The sequence below is a fragment of the Pipra filicauda genome, unplaced genomic scaffold, assembly GCF_003945595.2.
Source record: "Pipra filicauda isolate LSUMZ 115617 unplaced genomic scaffold, ASM394559v2 scaffold661_size620017_pilon, whole genome shotgun sequence".
Classification (NCBI taxonomy): Eukaryota; Metazoa; Chordata; class Aves; order Passeriformes; family Pipridae; genus Pipra; species Pipra filicauda.
In genome coordinates this window covers 60,387-79,645 of record NW_024104822.1, presented here as the reverse complement: position 1 = coordinate 79,645, position 19,259 = coordinate 60,387, and the positions used below count along the sequence as shown (strand labels likewise).

General features: G+C 57.1%; 1 protein-coding gene and 1 long non-coding RNA gene across 3 annotated transcripts; one reads left to right on the top strand and one right to left on the bottom strand.

Moving 5' to 3' along the window:
- Positions 1 to 421: 421 nt before the first annotated feature.
- On the top strand, positions 422 to 13,485 carry LOC120324699. The gene is made up of 3 exons (XR_005566200.1): positions 422 to 739; positions 10,874 to 11,011; positions 12,652 to 13,485. It is a non-coding gene; the product is annotated as an uncharacterized LOC120324699 (long non-coding RNA).
- ONECUT2 (one cut homeobox 2) lies at positions 6,781 to 18,761 on the bottom strand. 2 transcript variants are annotated; one of them, XR_003542825.2, is made up of 3 exons: positions 17,567 to 18,761; positions 9,145 to 11,088; positions 6,781 to 8,121 (listed from the first exon to the last, which is right to left on the bottom strand). XR_003542825.2 is itself a non-coding variant. In XM_027732542.2 (2 exons), the coding sequence occupies exons 1-2, from the start codon at positions 18,720 to 18,722 to the stop codon at positions 10,802 to 10,804; spliced, it is 1,443 nt and encodes a 480-aa protein (XP_027588343.1). In that variant the 5' UTR covers positions 18,723 to 18,761; the 3' UTR covers positions 6,781 to 10,801. The 2 variants fall into 2 exon arrangements, 1 of the variants encoding a protein (XP_027588343.1); XM_027732542.2 differs by having other exon boundaries at positions 6,781 to 11,088.
- Between the last annotated feature and the right edge of the window lie 498 nt (positions 18,762 to 19,259).

Below are 19,259 nucleotides of genomic sequence, written 5' to 3'. Positions count from 1 at the left end.
TGTGAGCAAATTCCCGAGCGTGTGTGGGCTGTGCTGTGTCTCATCCCGTGTGGAAGTACTTGTCTCCAGCAGCACAACCCGGGGTGCCCTGGGCAAGGGATTTATTTATAATTCAGCATTTCAAGCCCTCAGGAGCAGGTTCTGCCCCTGCCCGTGGAGCACAGGGATTTATGAATTTGGACCAGGTCTAAAACCTGCCCTTTTTTTTTTTTCTCTCCTGCTAAATTTGTGCTCAGCATTATTTAATTTGAATCCACTGGCCTGGCTGGACAGCGTCCTTTCCAGGTGGACTGTGTGTCTGGAGAGGGATCATCTCCGGGAGCCGCGGCCTTTGGTCCCCCGGGCTCAGGGGGCGCTCTGGGAGCGCCGCCCGTGACATCCCAGCCCCAAAGGCCGAGAGATCCCGGGGCCGTGAGGGGGAAAGGAAGCCCTTCCTCACCCCTGAGGTGTCGGGACACCCGGGGCACCCCGGGACAGTGGGAGTTGTCCCTGCCCGCGGCAAAGCCCCTTCTTCCCCGACGGCTGAGGGGCGGCGTTCCCTCCCACCGGCCTGTGGGAGGCTCCGGCGCCCTCAGGAACGCGCGGGAAATCTCCCCTCACCGGCGGCCGAGGGCTGAAATAGGCGGGCAGAGCTGAGGGCAGAGCAGGACCGAGCCTGGACAGAGCCCTCAGGAACAGCAGCGCCTCCCCAGACAGAGCCGGGATGTGGGATCCGGAGGAGCCTGGAACTGCAGAGCAGGTACGTGCGGCTGAGGGCTGGAGAGGGGGGATCAGCTCCGGGGCGGGCTGGGGCTCGCGGACATTGCTGGGCGTGCAAGCGCCTCACGCCTCGTGTGGGCACAGGGAGGGTCCTGCTCAAGGAGTTCGGAATTCGTGGGGGGGTGTGAGATCGTTTGCTGCTAGTGATGTGGTCTGTGCCCTCTGGGAAGGACTGTGCCCTGGGAAGGTCTGTGCCCTGGGAAGGTCTGTGCCCTCCTGGAAGGACTGTGCCCTCTGGGAAGGACTGTACCCCCTGGTGCCCTGGCAGGGCTGGCCCCTGATGCTGCCCGTGGCCCAGCAGCACACAGGTCCCTGCCCTCACTGCCCGTGTCCGTGGGAACGGGGTGGGTGTGCTGCTGGTTTTCCTCCTGGAAGGATGGAGAGGCAGCTGTCATGCGGAATCCAGAGTTCTTTTGCTGTCATTTTTAAGGATGATCCATAACGTGTGAACATCACCCGCAATCGAGGCCTAATTGCATTTCTCCAGCGGGCAGGCGGCACTTCCAAGGAAGCTTAAACGAGCACTTAAGGGATAATGCTCGTAGCGGCTCCGGGGGTGGGGCGGCTCCTCACATCCAACTCCCCCAGCGCTTTTATCCCGGAGTTATTGGGCCATTATGGGCTACGATTGTCTTTTACTGCCTTGCATTTCTTTGCTGTCAGCCGGGGAGGGAAGGGATGTGTAACATGACCCAAAGTGGTCTTGTTTGTTTTAATCGGCTGGGTTAATATCTTATGGCTTCCTGCCATTATCCCTCTCTGAGCCGGACCCTGGAGCTGCTGCCGGAGGTTTGTGCGGAGGCCGAAGGCAGCTCCCGGAGGGTGCGGGCTCTGCTGTGCGGGCAGAGCTGCCCTTGCCTTGTTCTCGGTGTGGGGGGCATCGACAGTGGTTGTTCCCTACCGACCATCCCACCCCGCCGTGCCGCCCGTCCCCAGGGGTTGTTTTCTTTAAGCGCCTCCATCCCACGCGTGCTGAAAATACGTCTCAGCGATACTGCAGAACCTCCCGCTGTTTCCCCCCAAAAGAAACCTCCTTCTCTCACCCTGCCCCCTCGCTGTGGGTGTGCAGCCTTCCCCGCGGGCTGCCTCCCAGGCTCTGTTCCCAGGGAATTCGCGCGGGGTTCCGAGCGCTGCGGAGCGCTGGGCTCAGGAAAGCTGCCGGCACTTCATCTGCAGTCAGGAGGGACCCGCGCCGTGCTCCCTGCGGGTCCCTCCCGGCACATCATTACTGTCAAGTTCATCCTGACGGATGCACTGCCGTTGCCGGCACTGCCCGAGGATGATGATGATGAGGAGGAGGAGGAGGAGGCATCTGCTCCTTAGGGCTGGGCTGCTCTGCCCTGCAATGCGGGTGAAGGTTTTGGGGAGCACCCCCTGCTCCGTGAGGCAGGGACACCATCCGGCCTGGCTGCCCCGGGGTGTCCCTGCATCCCTGTGATGGGAGTGCTGCTTTGCTGGTTTGTTTTTTGTCGCCGGTGACCAATCGGAGGGGTTTTAACGCGTTTTAGCCTGGAATAATTGCGTGATGCCTGGTAGTGAGTTGAGGGGAGTTCACTGAAGTGAGCTCCAGCGGGGACAGGGAAGTTGATCCCTTCCCCCTGGGTACAGAGTCAGCCCTGGCCCCCAGTGCCTGGCACTGGGACAAGCTGATGCTGGTGCAGCATCCCAGCCCAGCTGCAACCCTGCCACCCACCCAGATCATCCGTCAGCTTTTTGGCAGCTTAATGAAATGGTCCCCTTTCCTTCTCCCAGCTGTGCCCACTGCTAAGTGCCTGGAAAATGCATTCCCGGGGGAACGATCCCGCCAGTGAAATGGAAATGACCCGCCGCGGCTGCATTAGTCTCGGTGTCACTGCTTTTCTCTCTCTGGTGTGACAGTGATTTTCCCCTTCCCGGTGGCTCACGTGCTCCTCTCCCTGCCCTGGAGGAGGCTGGAGCCCTGCCTAGGAAGGGGGCTCGGCCCCGGGGGTGCCTGGAGCTGGAGGGCACGGGGAGCTCAGGGCCCTCCTGTTCCACGGGAGCCTCCTCCACAGCCCGGGCAGAGGGTGAAGGAAAGGAGCCTGGAAGAGCCACGGCCTGGGCTCTGTGCCACAAAGTGCTGAGGAGGCAGCTCTGCCTTGATCTGCACCCCTGGCCCCTCAGCAAAGTGAAATGAAGCAGCGTAAATTTAATTAATGGCAGAACCTGGCTGGGTGCGAGAGAGGGGCGCGGAGAGAACGGGCGTGAAAACAAATTTTTCGGGGAGTTTATTAACCCCAAGGTTAAACTTCGGTGCCAAGGGTAGATCCCAGATAATGTACCGTGCAGTGCTGCCCTGGGGGTGGGACATGGGGTCTGGGGGGGTCTGGGGTCCTGCCCGTGCTGCCCCTGCCCCTGGCTCCGCGTGGGCAGAGGGATGGAGCTGGGGAGAGCTGGGGGAGGAAAGGATCGGTTGCATGTTTGTTTTTTTTAGGAGAAGCACAGGAAAGTGCTTTTCCTTGTGCGTTTTGTTTTGCTTTTGATCTGCTTACGATGACATCAGTGCAGGAGACAAAACAAACCGGACTTGCCCAGAGCTGGGGTGAATGAATGAAGGGATTTCTCCTTTGACATCAGATCTTTTTCCAAGTACTTTTTGCTCACTTGGCCAGGCCCTCCACCCCAGGCAGCATTTTTGGGACGTGGCCCTACACTGGGTCCTGTGCTCAGCTCTCCTCACCCCTCCATACCCCTGAGAGCAGTAGCAGCCCGAGCCCAGGCTTGGCTCCACCTCACCCCATGGTGTGGGATTGGGCCGTGGTGGAAAAAAAAACCCTGGAAAAAAACAGGAACTTCTGATGGCACAAGGAAGCAAAAGTGTTGTTTTCCTCCTTTATTGAACTTTGGCAAATAATATGTGTGTGTGGGTTTTACATCAATAGCTATAAATAAAACTTTGAAAGCAATGTAATACTTGTCATTGAGATAAAGGACATCTATTGGCACAAATCAGTGAGTAAAAACCCTTTAATGATAAAATAACATTCACTCTTTTAGCTACTTTTATTCGTCTGAAAAACTCAGCTGACACTCAGTTCAACGTATCACCTTCCACGAAGTTAAAAAAGGACATAAAATGACATAATAAAATAGACCTCAAATTTCATAATCCAGGTGCCCTGGCGACCGGCAGCCGCCACGGCCTCACATACCCCTTGTTGCCTTTGGACTGAGAAATGCAGGTGTGGGTTTTTCCTGGCGGTGAGGAGTGCGGGGATCCTTATTGCGGGAAGATTTCGGGAGGATGAACCGCTCGTACAATCATCAACTGTCTGACAAAAACCCCCCCCTGTTCAAAGTTCCTGTAGCCGTGACTGTCTTTGGCAGAGAAAGAAGGGAAGGAAAATAACCCCGACTATATTACACAGCTTTCATTAATCACCACAACCTACCGAGTAAGGCCAAAGAAAAAAATGTCTCTTTGCACTAATGAAAGCACATCTCTAAAGTACCCTTAATGACAGACGATATAAACACTCCACTGACGGACTCAGATGCCTCCTCAGAAGGCTGTGGCTCTCCCCCTTCCCGGGCCACCTCTTCCACACAGAGTGAAGAGTAGGGGGCAGTTGGGTTGGCTTTATGGCCAGGGTGACCCGGGAGCTGGACCCGGAGGGAAAACACAGCCCAGCTGGAAACTGGGCTCGAGCCTGAATGTGACACGGGGACAAATCAAAGGGGTGTAAAGCACCTTAGCAAACACCTCTGACCCCGGGGCAGAGGGGCTGAGTGAGGGGCTGCCCCCTCCAGCAGGCCTGAGCAGTACTGACCCCCACACGGGGCTGTTCTCCCAGTGCCAATGCAAACACAACTGCGCCACGACTGTAACAGGCTCCATGCAGAAATAAATACCACCAACAGAAAGAGCTCGTCCCAAACCCAAAGGAAGAAGTTGCCATTAAGAACCACGATGCATCACACTGCTAAGGGTTTGCCTCATGCATAAACATGGGAGCGCTGATTGGCAGTTGCTAATTATAATCATAATTATAATACTACACCGTCACACAGGACAATCAGCTCTTCAGACCAAGTAGCACAAATGTAGAAAATAATCCTTTTTTTTTTTTTTTTTTTTTTTTGCCTCTTTTTTCTTTTTTTTCCTTTTTTTTATTTCCCCCCCCCCCTCCCTCCCTCCCTCCCCCGACAGAGCAAATGAACACAGATTGTTTCTTCAGCAAAATATGAAACTGTAAACTTTGGGCTCATTCTGCAACTTTCCCCCCCCCCGATCCATAATAACAAAAGAAAAACCCAAGGGGAAGAAAGACTCGACGTACATTTTTAAGCGCACCTTCTCCGTCTAAGTACAAAAGCACAACCTAAAACGTATAAAGCTTTTTTCTTCTCTCTTATTTTTTTTTCTTTTTTTTTTTGTTAAATCACAGTTACCGAAAAAGAAACGGCGAATAATTTCTTACGTATACGCTCTAATAACGTTACTCTAAACAGCTACTCTCTATGAGGTATATCTGAGAAAACTCGGTGAGGGGTTGCACGGTCTGCCTTGCCAACGTGCCCGGGTTGTAATAAAGCTTTGGAACCGTGGAGAGAGAGAGAGAGAGAGAGAGGTTGGGGAGAGGGAGGAGGAGGAGGAGGAGAGCCTTTGGTATCTTCAGGAGTCTGTTCTTTGCAGGGCTGCGTTGCAAAGCACCACAGTACAAAGCCCACCAGGTACGAGCCGGCGGCCCAGTTAAGCTGAGGTATTCACAGGAAGAAGAATAAAAAAGCAAAAAAAAAAGAGCACGGAGAGGTTTCTAGACTGGCAAAACCACGCGGTTGCTTTGGTTCAAGCAAGGCACTCGTCCCGTGGTAACGTCGCTCTGCGAGCGGGGCTGAGCCTGGCGGGGGCCGCGGGACCAGCCCTGGGGACGGGCTGTGTCCGAGGGCACCGGGAACAGCGGCTCCCCCCGCCCCGAAGGCATCCTGAGAATTATTATAGCTTTGTGTTGAAGGGACACGGGGAGGGAGGGAGAGAGAGAGAGAGAAAAGCACACTTGTCCCGTCCCACCGCTTCCAACGCAGACCTAAAGCCCAAAAGAAGCCCCAAAATAAAAGGCAGTGCTTCATTCAAGCGGAGCGTAATCCAAGGGCATGGCTCAGGCACAGCCCTTAGGGAAAGGCCCTGCAGCCCGGGCTGGGCTCTGGGGGGAAGCCCAGGGGCACAGAGCGGTGGGGAGAGCGAGCAGAGCCCAGGGGGGTGTTGGTTCCGTGGCACAAACCGGTGCCAAAGGGCACCGCTAATTCCCCGACCGGCTTGGAAATAATCACTCAGGAACGTGAGGCTAATGGAGCTTAATGTAGCCTCGCCTCAGTGCTAGCTCGAGAAAAGTAATTAATTGATTTTTATGTGAAAACTGCAGTTGTAAACAACAAGCAGAGGCGAGGAGGAGGAGGAGGGAGCAGCCCCTGGCTCTGCGGAGCCCGCTGGGCCAGGTCCTCGTGGAGGGCACGGTGCCCCCAGAGCAGCCCGTGGGCTCTGCTCAAGCAGGAAAATAATAATTAGTGATGCTAATAATAATTAGTGATGCTAATTGCTGCTGCAAATGCCCCCCCCAATGGCTCGGGGGCACCTGCAGAGCCTTTCCCCAGGGAATGTCTGAGGGGCACAGCCTGGATTCACCCCCAGGGCAGCACAACCTGGCGTGGGCACAGCTCCACATCTCTGAACGCCTGGGCTGGCAGGAAGGCAGAGGGAACACAGAAAAGGGCATCACCAGAACTGGCAGCTGCCAGGGAAGCGTTTCTTTGGGAGTCTGGGCTCAGCTGAACGTTGCTGAGGGCAGGGGAGAGCGGAGGGGGAGCTGTCAGAGAGCACAAGCAGGATGCAGACCGCACAGAGAAAGAAATCTTTGGTATCTTTGGTATCATCAACACGATTAAAATTACAAATGGAAAAGTCAGTGAGGTAGCCTCTTTGGTTCTCACTAGAAATACAAAGGTTTTTTTCTGTGGGTTTTTTTTTTTTTCTTTTTTCCTTTTTTTTTTTTTTTTTCCTTTTTCTCTTTTTTTTTTCCACACACAGAAGTTCATTCTTGGAAGCAGCTAGTTTAAGGGTTCCTCTCTTTTTGCTTGGCATGGATTATTTTACCCCCAGCTTAAGCTTTAAGAAGCCACAAAGTTCAGGCAAAGTATCCCGGTGTCTTTTTTTTTTTTTTTTTTTTTGTTTTTTTTAACTGTTTTTTTCCGAACACACAGTTTCAGGTTTGAGTATTCATTGCTTGTCCTCCAAGTTCGCTCTGCTGCTCTTACAGGAGATCAGCTGTAGTGCTTCAGAGGTAATTCTAAATCAAAAAATAAAAAGCTCTACAGGGGCATCCTGGGGCGGTGATGAATAAGTTAAATGAATAAGTTAAATAAATTAGTTATGTGCCATAATAAAGGTACGTCGCCCTTTCCAATCGGATTAACTTAAATAACTTAAACTTTGATGCTTAAACAAGTAAAATTAATGAGAAGAGGGAATTAAAACTGGACTCCTGCTTCATGGAATGAGTTGTTTTTCCCTGTCCAGCAGAACCTGGCTGCTCTAGGGAGCAACACCAACTCTTCAGTGGATTTACTGACAGGCTTCGCATCTCTGATGCGCTACGACAGTCAGATGGATAAATAAGCAGAATTAATCCCAAATGAGTTCATAAATGAGGGAATTAAATAGTTGCAAATAGCTAACATGGGAGCCTGACCCTGCAGTCTGCACTCAGGCAAAGCTCCCACTGAACTGAAAAGCTCAGATGCAACTCAACGGGATTCAGACTGAACAGAGATCTCAGGACCTGCCCTAAGACTAAATTAAATAAATTACATTATTGATAGGTACTATATCGGGTCAAAACCCACAGGTGTCTGGAAAAAAAAAATAAAAATAAAACCATTTTAAGCTTTGCCTTTTTAAAAAAATCTAACCAATAAAAATTCCCCTTAATAAATACAAAGGAGGCCACGTAGAAAGTTTCCCCGCGTCTTAAAAATACTCGGGAATTGTGACAAGCAAGAAAAGCACTGGCTGTGTCCAAAGCCAGTTTGTGTTGTTACCGTGTCTTCCTTGGGGAGGGGAGACCCCCCTTCCCTCCTGCAGGGCTGGGATCCCCCTTCCCTCGGGCAGGGATGAGCGAGGTTTGCTGGTTGGGTCCTTCTCAGGTCTTTGGATTCAGCTGTAGGTCAGAGAGATCCAGAATAAAGCTATTCGACCGAAGTTCATCGAGCACATTCCTTGTTCCTGCGGGGGCAACTAAAGCGATATCCAAGGTTTCTTGAAAGTTGAATTCATCTCGGCCGTGCCCACGCTTGTAACTCCAAGTTCCCGGTCCGGGAGATGCTGGGATACTCTCTGTGCACACCAGTCTTTTTGTGGCAGAAGAAATAAAGCAACAAGTTACATTACACAGCTCTATAGAGTCATAAATATAGGGCACAGAATCGGGATTTGTCTGCTGGAGTTGGGATTAGGGCAGAATAGGGCACGGACTCTGCTCGCCCACACGGGGATCTCCCCCCACAGTCCGGGGTTCCAACGCTCCTCCTCTGAGGGAGCTGCTACATAAAAGCCACGAGGGGGGCAGTGAGATGGGAGGTGTCACAGGAGGGGCCACGAGAGGGGCAGGGATAAAAAATGCAGCCGGATTTGTGGATGAAAATGGCCTGTGATTGTTGCCCAGCCCAGAGAAGCCTGGTGGTGTTGTTTGTTACCCAGCCCTAAACAAACACTGTCACAGCTGGTGACTGCACCGAGGAGGAATTTGTAAATAATCGCAGAAGAAATTTGTAAATAGTTTTGTAACTGACCCAGATTTCCTTTGTTAGGGTGTTGGGAGGAACTCTGGGCAGGAATAAAAAGCCCCCAGGGGAGGTGTCCCTCGGCTGAAGTGTCCAGCACACGCTCAGAGGGTGACTTGGGCTCGTTCCCTGCCTTGCAGCTGCAGGAAGGGAAGGTGGGAAACGGGCACTGGGATTGGCATCCCTCCCCCTGCCACGGTTACGGGGGCAGGAGGGAAGGGACGGACACCTGGCACCGCTGCAGACTGTGGGGGGACACTGCCAGCGTGAGGCACCTCCCGTGAGGGCAGTGCTGTGTTCAGAATGCACGGGGAGGGGCTGGTTGGACGGACACCTGGGTGGGAATGAACCCTCGTGGAAGGGTGGAGGGTTCTCGGCTGCTGTCACGTGCAGGAGGGGGGCTGTTCACAGGAGACCGACACACAGGTCACCCCCACCCCACAGGTTTTTCCTGGAGGGAGGGGACGTACCAGTATCCCAACATCTTGCGCTCGGAGTCCGTGCAGCTCTCGGAGAGCTGCCGTGGGGGGCAGAGACAGGGGAAACAAATAAACCCACCCTTGGGGTTGCACAAAGACTCAGAAGTGTTACCTGTCCAGAGACCAGTGGGGTTGTGTGCATTAGTCGTGCAAGAGGAGAAAACAAACTGAAACACAAGTCGTGAGAATCCTCATCTTTGGTATTGTAGCTGTTGAGGTTTTGGTTGCTCTGTTCCTTGTTCTTTTTGAAAAAACTGCATAGGCACAAATTAAAGACAATCTTCAACTTTAGGATGACTGGAGTTGTCAAATGAAGCAGCAATTGTACTGGCTTTGCTTTGTTCTCATTCTTGGTCAACCCTTTCTTTGAGATCTGCTTCCGAAAACGTCCGAGATGTCTGTAAAACACAGTGTGGGACTCGTTTGCTTCCTGACGCGCTTCCTTCTTGTTGTTGTTTTTTTGTTTTTTTTGTTTTGTTTTTTTAAGTTTTTATTTTATCTTTCAATGGAACAGTTTGTTGCAGAAGAAGTAGGTGCAGAAAAAACGTTTCTTTGGTTTCGATTAAGTAGCACATAAAAAAAGTCTCAAGTGTCTCTTTAAAGAGCCGCGGCCGCGCTCGGTCACCGCTCACGGGGCGGCCGCGGCCGAGAGAGGGCTCGGAGCTCGGGGGGCCTCCCCGGCGCCGCCCGACCACCCACACCAGCCATGGCGAGGAGAAATGGCGGGTTAGAAACATCTTTGGCTTGCAGAAATCCTGTCTCTTTGGTGTGCTGTGTTCCCGCCGGCTCGGGCGGCGGGCGGGGAAAGGGAACGGGGGGACGCGGTGGGGGGTCGATGCGGCACGTCTGAAACGGTCGGTGGCATCCGGAGGGCTCGTTTCTGGGGGTTTTTTACCTGCTTGAAAGTACCATAAAACACGGGAAAAAATGAACAGAAATGCCTGGAACGCTAAAAAGGTTTCGGTAACGAGGACGTTGCCGAGGAGAAACCAGATTCCGGGAGACCAAAAAGGGTGTAAGAATGACCTAAGGAAATCCAGATCTTTGGAAATGTTGTGTTCGCTCCGCGTACTGTAGCAGTTCCATCGACCTCCTGAGTGTGCCTGAGGTACAAACACAGACCTTGGGAGGAACTGCCAGCTGTGCTTGGGGCTCCTGCGGTCTCCGCGGCGTTCCCGGGATGCCAGGCCGCAGCTGGCACGGCCCCGGGGAGCCCAGGGCTGTAGCTACGGCTTTGTGCTTGATACTCTGAGCTCGAGGGAACTGAATTGCTCTGATCCAAGAACAAGCTGATTGAGTTAAAGCTAAGGAAACGAAGGAAAACTTAACATTCGATCTTTCTTTTTCTCCTTTAAAAAAGCTCAATGAAAACCACGCCTGAGTTTAAAACCGGGGTCTGGGGTTCTTTAGTGCCGGGCTTTGTGCTCCGTTCTCGCGGGGCGGTGTGGCCAGCACACGGCAGGCACCGGATCGGGAGCTCCCGCCGGCCGGGGAGGTCCGGGCTCAGGAGAAACTCGCCTCGGGAACGGCTCCCCCGCGTTTCAGACCTGCCTCGCCTGTCCTGAGCTTTGCGTTGTCCAGGGGGAGGTGGACGTGGAACCGGCGCCTGCTGGGACCGACGGGGAGCCGTAGGGACGCCCTCGGGGCCAGCTGGGCTGGGGTGGTCGTGGGAGGATTGTGCTTTAGAAGTCACCGGTGGAGGGCCCTGCGGGAAGCCAAGCCGCTCTCTCTGCCGCGCCGTGCCGGCCGCGCCGCGCCGGCCGTGCCCCTCAGGCCTTGGGGCAGCTGCCGGGGGCCGAGGAGGAGCCCCCGGAGCTCAGGTCGTCCTGCCACTTCTCCAGGCTGCGCCGGCGGGCGTTCATGAAGAAGTTGCTGACGGTGGTGAGCTCCAGGCCCAGCTGCTGGGAGATGGTGATCTGCATTTCCTTGGAGGGGCGCTTGTTCTCCTTGAAGATGGCGAAGAGCGTTCGGCGCTGCAGGTCCGTGAACACCAGGCGGGATTTCTTCTGGGAGCTGTTCCGCTCTTTGTTGGGCTCTTGCTCTTTGCGTTTGCAGGCTGGGGAGGGGTGGGCAGAGACAGAGAGAAAGTGTCAGGGTGGGGCCCACAGACCCACCCGGTGGGTGTGACACCGGCTGAGCCGGCACCGCTCCGGCACGGGGGATCTGAGGGCTCCCGGGGAAATCCAGGGGGCTGCATTCACACTCCCATCCCAAAAACCTCCCAACAGCCAGGAATAACACTTGCACGTGAGTTTTATCCCTTTAAACACCCCAGAGCAAACCCTGGTCAAAGCTTTGGGTGACCACCAAGGGCAAAACCCTGTCTGCCAGCACAAACTGCCACGGCCCGGCTCAGCCTTCCAGGGTGGGGCTCTGGCACCACCTCCCCTTGGTCCTTCCCCTCCAACCTGACTTCCGCAGTGTCACCACCCCCCGGGGCACTGCTCCCATCTCCTGTCCCCCTTCCCGGGGTATCCCCCAGGGGTGAAGCCTGGCGAGAGCTCGGGTCAGGCAGGGCGGCAGTGCCGGCCCGTGGCCGCGCCGAGCGCCGCTAATGGCTCCTAAAACCTCCGTATTAATAGCTCCCTGTATTTATTAGCAGAGAGAGAACAGCCAGTGCTGAAAGCAATACCACACACACTTAAAAATAGCCCTGCCAGGGCCGTCTGCGCCGGGCACGGGGAGAAAATCCATATGTTGACACGGGCGGGGAACGCGCCGGCACAAAACAGGCCCGGAGAATTGATAAGTGGGCGGGCTCGAAGCAGCCCTGTTAAATAATTCTGCAGGTCTGGAATGTGAGATGAACCTGGCCCAGAGGTAGGACTCAGACAGTGGAAATGTCTGTAATTAACCCAAAGTCAGGCCGGAGCTGGGCAGGCACAGGGGCACAGGGACTCCGACTGGGAGCTGTGGGAACAGGGAGCAGCAGGGATGCTCCTGCCTGGACACGGTGCAGGTGTCCCAGTGGCCAGAGTCAGGTCTCCAGAGCTCATCAGCCCAAAGGCATCAGGAGGCAGGAATGTGGGCTCTCTGACTGCCCCTCTAACGTCCTGCTGCCTGTCTGAGCTGCAAAAGCAGATTTGAGGCTGGATTTCCTTTGCCACGTGTCCAGAATCCACGTGGGGATGTCCCCAGCACCAGCATCTTTGCTGCAGCTTCTAAAAGGTTCCGGGACACTGGGACGAGTGGAGTGTTTCCTACCATCACTAATTTATGTCCAGAGATCCTCTGCGTTTTACAGTTATTGGTATCTGGTCATAAATAATGCAGAGGGATGTGCTTTTCGATGCATTCAGTAAATACTTGCCTTGAACTGTTGAGTTTGCTCTCGAAAAGGCCCCACGAAGGCGAACGCTGAGCCTGGGCAGAGAAAAACGGGGGGAGCACTCTCATAAAATCAGGAGGTTTTCCGGGAAGAAAGAGGAAGGTTTTAAGGGTGGAGGGAAGGGAAGAGAGCACGATTTGATTTATTGGCTGCGGTTAAAACCGAACGTATTCTAGGGGAGAAAATGGACAACCGGCCAGGACCGGCAGCCGTGACTGTGACTATTCCCACTCATAGTTCATTCCCTGATTTTCTGCCACCAGAACTCTGATTTTCCATTTTCTTCCCCAGAAGAGAGGAACTTAGCCAGCCCCATGCATTCCAAACAGCCAGAAATCCTGAAAAATACCTAGGAGCCCCGGGAACGAGGCAGGGAGAAGAGGAGCCACTCGCGGGGCCGGGATACTGGACACGGCAACAAAACAGCTCCCGGGACTTTCTGGTTTGGGATGTTTTTACTCCGCTGGCAAAAGTGACTTGGAAAGAGCAGGTGTTAAGCAGGAGCCAAGCCGAGACCAATATTCCCTTAATCCAGCAGTAAGTCCTCTCCCCACGGCTCCTGAGGATAAGCTGTGACTATTGATCCCCCGTTTGTGGTTCCACGGGGGTGCCGAGTCACTTAAACCCAGTTATCTGCCTGATGGAAATAAAGCTGCTCCTCAATCCCATTTCGGAGAGAACTCGATGGGAGGGAAATGTAATTACTCTGGTAATACTGAGCACAATGAAATGACCATCCAAACGTTTCCCAAGGATTTGAAATGTTTTTCTTTGGCCGTGATTCACTTAAAGCAACCCCCCCTGTACATCCCTGTTGCTACAATCTCTTAAAAACTGGGCCTCAGAAATCGATTTGATTACCTCTCTGAATTAAGTATGCACGAACGAGAGTGATTGGGATCAATACAAATTAGGTTAAGTACTCCACTGTGTACAAAATCATTATGGAACAAGGAACAATCGGAATGAAGATGCAAATAATCACATTGTCGGGGTGGGCACAGGGAGAAGCAGGTGTGTGGAAGCTCCAGGAGGAAGATTTCCTGCTCCTTGCCAAAGCTTAATGCCTGGGCACAGGGCCCTGCCCCGGTGCCCATTATGGGGGGATGAGAACTGCTGGAAAATCACCGCTGCTCATAAATATGTTCCCTCTCACCGAGAGATATTTTGGGCTCGGAGACAATTTGTGTTTTGGGAACCTGCCAGCCTCTGTGGGCTTGTCTAATAATTCCTTTGTGCAGCGTTTACCAGTGGTTTGAGTCCCTTCTTTCACAATGGAGCAGTTGGATTTTATAGCTCAAAAACCCCCAAACAACCCCAAAACACTCCAATGTCTTTTTTTGATTGCATTTCTATCTGCCATCAGCGACTTGTCTGGCTGATCTTATCACCCAACCCATTTGAGATTAGTCTATTTGGTATGATTTCTGCCTGCAAAAGCCCTCTATAAATCAGAGAAGCCTTTTATGCAAAAGCCTGCAAGATTGATAGAGCTGGATACAAAATCTTTTAGCTTGGAAAAAAGAGCTGTATTATCTGAATAAGCTTTCCCTGCATATTCATCGCCCGAGTAGGATGGGCTTTTTCCAGGGAAGGCAGGAGACAAGATGGGAGCCTTAAATACAAACAGCCTGCCTGCAGAAGGAGGGGAGCCTTCCTTTTTGCTGTGTCTAGTGGGGATAAGATGAGAAGCAAAGGATTTAAAAGACAAAAAGTGAGATTAAGGCGAGCCATTAAGGATTTTTTTTTGTACCTGTAAGCCCTGGAAGAGCCTGGCTAGGCTGGGAAATCCCCATCCCCGGAGATTCCCGTCAGGAGCAGTGATGTCTGCAGTGCTTTGCAGCCCTGCTTTGCCTCTGAGCTCCATCCTCTGTGGCCCTGCAGAGCCCGGGTTCACTCTGAAGGCAGCGACGGGGGAGCTGCTCTGATGAGAGGGCTCTGCTGCCTTTAGCGCTCGCAGCCTTGGAACAGGTGCCTGCAGGAAGCTTCTCATCCCCCAGCCACGTCTAATTGGGAGGGAAGGGACAGCCCCTCGCAGCTGGCACACGGCAGGAACATCCAGGACAAGATTTTGTGGATAACACCGGGGAGGAGCGCCGAGGATGAGCAGCTGGGGCCACAGCGCTGAGCCAAAACGCCCCTCCGAAGAGCCAGGGAAGAACCAGCACCAGCCACTGGGAAATAATCCTTTGGGCAAAAATGCTTCTCCCTTTGTGCATTCCTCTCCACCAATGAAAGGCGGAGGTTTTCATCCGCAGGGGGATGTTTGAGTTTGGGATATTTCAGTTCGAGTGGTGACAGGCCAGAGATACAGGAAAAAACAAGATGCTGGGGGGGAAAAAAAAAAATCTTTTAAGGAAATAGTGAAGAACAGCTTCAGAATGAGTAAGACATGGTGATCAGTTCACTGGGTTTTGTTTAACAAAGGAGAGGGAAAAAATACAGAAGTGCATTTAATGACAAATGCGCTCAGATTTAACTTTATCAAATGATCGAGACACTGGTAAAGCCTGCTCGCTGCACAAAAACAGGATTCGAATCTCTGCAGGGCAGAAACGCTTCCAGAAACGATGTGGAACCCAAAAAAAAAAAAAAAAAAAAAAGCTGGGCCAGGATATTATTTTGGGAAAGTCGCTACGTGGGAAATCTAATTAATCACCCGGCACCGCAATTTACTGCATGGATTGCTCAGACACAACCACTAATCTATAGCCAAAGGGAGCACCCATATTTCAAGCCACTAAGCACCTTTCAAAGAACCTTTAGGTACCTGTATATTTAGTCCAGCACTAAGAAATACTTTTGTCTATAGAGATATATGTATGGATAGATAACAGGCTTGATACAGACGTTGCTGGGACTTAATTTTTAGCCGTAGCTCCAGACGCAGAGCCTGAAAACGCAGGGCACGGAGTGTCGGTGAGGCACAAAGAGGCGGAGAGGACGGGCGGCCCACTGTCCGCAGCACCTCCTCCTCCCTGCCCTCCATCCCTCCGTCCCTCCATCCCTCTCCTGCGCTCTCCGTGGTGCTGACGGTGCCGCCGTTCCCCCCCCCGGGCGGGTCCGAACATTTGTTTCGCCCCCCCAAAGCCCCCCGTCCCTGCCCCGGGGGGACACTCGACCCTTTCCCCCGCCTGCAGCCGCAGCAGGACCCCAAAACGGGAGCCCCCCGGAGCTCCAGAGCCGCGCGGAACCGCCTGTTCCCGCCCAGAAACCCCCGGCGAGGGAGTCTTAAAAAGACCCCCGAGCGCAGAAATAACGAGATTAAATTAGATCAGAACAGAATAGGATAAACAACGTGATCTTCTGTAATAAGAAGAAATGCTAAGCACACCCCTCTGCTCCACCTCCCACAGGGAGAGGGGGATTTCCCTCCCAGGACAGCAGATTTTAGTCCCATTTGGGAAAAAATTTCCGGAAGTGACGGGGCAAAGAGCTGGTGAGGGGTTTTTTTTGTTTTGTTTTTCAAAAGTCTGAAACACTTCAGGCTTTTTCCCCGTGCTCAGAGGGATTTAAGCAAGCGAGTAAAGGAAGCGCCGAGGCAACGGAGCCGCTTATTCACACGTGGTAATAAAAGGAAATTAAAATAATCGATTTCCTGAAGGGAAAGGTAATTTGCAAAGGTCTTTCCCACTCCGCGGGGAATCCGTGCCCACTCAGCGCCCGAGCTCTCTGCAGACTTTGCTCCTGGATGCAAAGGCATTCGGGGGGACTGGGAAAGGGGAGATCCAGAATGATACAGGCACAAAACTCCGCGTGTGGCTGCGATTCCTGATTTTCTGCCCTCTCTGAAGGGGAACCCCCCCCCGGGCCCGGTGCTGGGAAGGAAAAGCACCAGCAGCGTTACTGGAAACGAGCCGGCTCAGGTTCCAGATCAATGAAAACTGGGTCCACGCGCTGATGCTCCCGTTGCCAACATTAATGCTCTTTTAATCTTCCAAACATTATCCGCATCGATTTCCCTCTGGATGCGCGTTTGTTTGCGGAGGCGACACCGCCGCGTGCCCGCCGAAAAACCCCAAACCCCTTCCGTCCCCCTGACGCTCCCGTCACAGCCGCCCCCCCGGGGACTGCAGATCCCTCCTTGGAGCCGAGGAGGGATCCGCATCCCTCTCCCGACGGGAGCAGGGCAAAGCCCGAGCACCCTCCGAGGGGCTTCTGGCCACCCCAGGCCGCGGGTGTTTGACCCGCAGCGCTCCGGGCGAGGGGTCGGGCGGGGATTTCGGCCATCCATCCTTCCTGGCTCCTCGTCCCCCAGCTCCGCCGCATCCCGCCCCTGCTGCCCCGCGTGCGGGGGCTCCCTGCGCCCGCTCCCCCGCTGCAGAGACCCCCGTGTCCCCTCAGCCACCCGCCCACGGGGGAGCGCGAACGCGCGGGGATCGATCCGCTCGGGATGAAAGAAGGACGGGCTCGGCGGCACAAACAGCCCCGCGTTTCGTCTCTGCCGGAGCAGAGCCCCGGCCCGGCGCCCTCCCCGCGCTGCGCTCTGTCCCCCGCGTCTGTACATCCACATCCACGGTTCCCGGCGGGGAACTGCCGACCGGGGGGCGAGCGGCGGCCGCCCCCGGGCACCCACCGCGCTGAGGGGACAGCGCTCCCCGCGCCTCCCCCGCTCTGCCCCGGGCGGGCGCTACCGGGGGGTCAGTCCCGGGGGTCGGTCCCGGGGGTCAGTCCCGGGGGTCCCTGCCCGCCGCCCCCCCCGGCCCCCGCAGAACAATGGGGGCTGCGCCTCCCCGTGCCCGCGCCAGGGGGAGCCCGCGCGGCCGCCGCGGACAATGCGGCCGGGCCGGGCTGCGGGAGGTGCGGGATGTGTGTGCGGGGTGCGCGGGGCGTACGCGGGGCCGGCCCCCCTGCTCGCAGCCCCGCCTGCCCCGGGACGCGGGTCCCCCGCCCGGCCTGCCCCGCGGCGCTGGGAGCGGCAGGAGGGATGCCGGCGGAGAGCGCACCTTCAGCACCGGGCCCTGGAGAGCAGCGCCGGCCCCGGCGCCGGCAGCGGAGCTGTCCCTTCGGCGGCCCCCAGCCCCGCACGGCTCCGCCGGCCCGGGCCGGGCTGCACGGGGCCGGCGCTGCGGGAGGGGGGACCGGCCGGGCCCGCACAGCCCCGGGGTCACGGCGGAGCGGGGACGCGGCCGGCCCGGGGCCGGCGCTGCGGGGCCGTCCGGGCGGCGCTGGGCTGGGAGGGTCGCGCTCCGCTGCCCGCACCTACCTGCGAGCCGCAGGGCCGACATCCTCTGGAACTCCGGCTCCTGCAGCCACTTCCACATCCTGCGGAACGTCTCCCGGCCGGACTTGAGTTTACTCCAAGGCTTGGGGTTCCGCAGCAAGTCCGAGAGGGTCCCCTGGGAGCGGCACAGCACCCGCTGGGCGAAGATGGCCTGGGGGATGCTGTAGCGCTTCAGCTCGGCCGTGATCCTTTGTGCCACCTCCTTGGTGTTGATCTCCTCCAGCTGCCCCGCGCCGCTGCCCTGCGGGCCGTTGGCGGGGGGCGGGCGGTCGCGGCCGGGGGGCAGCGCGGGGCCGTGCGGGGGCGGCGGGCCGGGGGGCGCGGGGTGGTGCGCGCCGTTCAGCGGCGGCAGCATGGCCGGGGGCGTCCCGAGCCCGCGGGGCAGCGGCTGCTCCCCCCGCGCCAGCATCGCCGCGTGCGCCTCGAAGTTGGGGCTCAGCATCTTGTCGGGGCCCGGCGGGCCGTAGCCGTGCAGGCCCTGCTGGGCGCCCGGCAGCGGGCCCAGCCCGTTGCCCAGCGGCGAGAGGCTCTGCCCCACGGCCGGCACCTCCTTGTAGGGCCCGTACAGGCTGTTCACGGCCGGCAGCCCGCGCTCGTCCCGCATCAGCGCGAAGCCGCCGCCGGCGCCGCTCGGCAGGCGCTGGTGGTGGTGGTGGTGGTGGTGGGCGTGCGGGTGGGCGTGCGGGTGGTGGAACTTGTCGGAGACGGCGGAGATGGGCGGCAGGGGCTGGAGCGGCGTCAGCGTGGTGTAGGTGCCGCTCATGCCCATGCCGGGCGGCGAGGCCTCGCAGGGCACGCTCATGGCGTGGTGCAGCGGGATGGACAGCTCGGGCCGGTACTCGGCGGCGCCGTCCAGCAGCGAGGCCATGCTGGGCACCATGGCGGGCCGGGCGGCGGGGGGCAGCTCCTGGTGCGGCGGCGGCGGCGGCGGCGGCGGCGGCGGCGGCGGCGGGGGCGGTACCCGGAGCGGCCCCGCGCCGCGTCCGCCGTGGTGCGGGCTGGGGCTGCCCATCAGCTCCGGCTCGTGCCCCGCCGCCCCGTGCAGGCTGCCCAGCGGCTCCATCGCCAACTCGGGGTTCATGGCGCACGCACCCGGCTCCCCGCCCAGGCACCGCCGGCCGCCGCGCCCGCTCCTCATCCGCTCATCGGGGCGGCGGCCGCCGCGGCCCGGGGCCGCCCGCGCCCCGCCGGCCCCCCGCGGGCAGCAGCAGCGGCGGCTCAGCCGGGCCCGCCGCGCCGGCCCCGCGCCATGTCCTCGCCTCGCCGCCGCCGCCGCCGTCTGCGGGCGGCGGGCGCTGCTCGGGCCGCCCCGCCCCGGCCGCGCCCCGGGGCCGGGCCGGCGCGCACCGAGGGGGCGGGGCTGGGCCGCGGGGGGCGGGGCCGCGGGGCGGGGAGGCCAATGGGCGCGCGGGGCGGCCCGGGGGGGCGGGGCCTCGCGCCGGGCCCCGCGCGGCCCTTAAAGCGGCGCGGCTCCTTTGTGGCGGCACCGGGAGCGCCCCGGCGGGGCACCGGCACCGGCACCGGCACCGGCACCGGCACCGGCACCGGCACCGGCACCGCGGCTCCTCCCGGCACATGGCCCCGCGCCCCGCAGCCCCGGTCCCGCATCTCCCAGATCCGCAGCCCCCGGTGCTGATCGCTGCTATTGGCTACTGGTTATCGTGGCAGCAACGGG

Coding starts and splice junctions, on each gene's coding strand:
- ONECUT2 (XM_027732542.2), bottom strand. CDS start 18,722: ATGAGGAGCGGGCGCGGCGGCCGGCGGTGCCTGGGCGGGGAGCCGGGT. Junction 11,089..17,566: donor GTCGGCCCTGCGGCTCGCAG/GTAGGTGCGGGC, acceptor ACCCCTCCCCAG/CCTGCAAACGCAAAGAGCAA.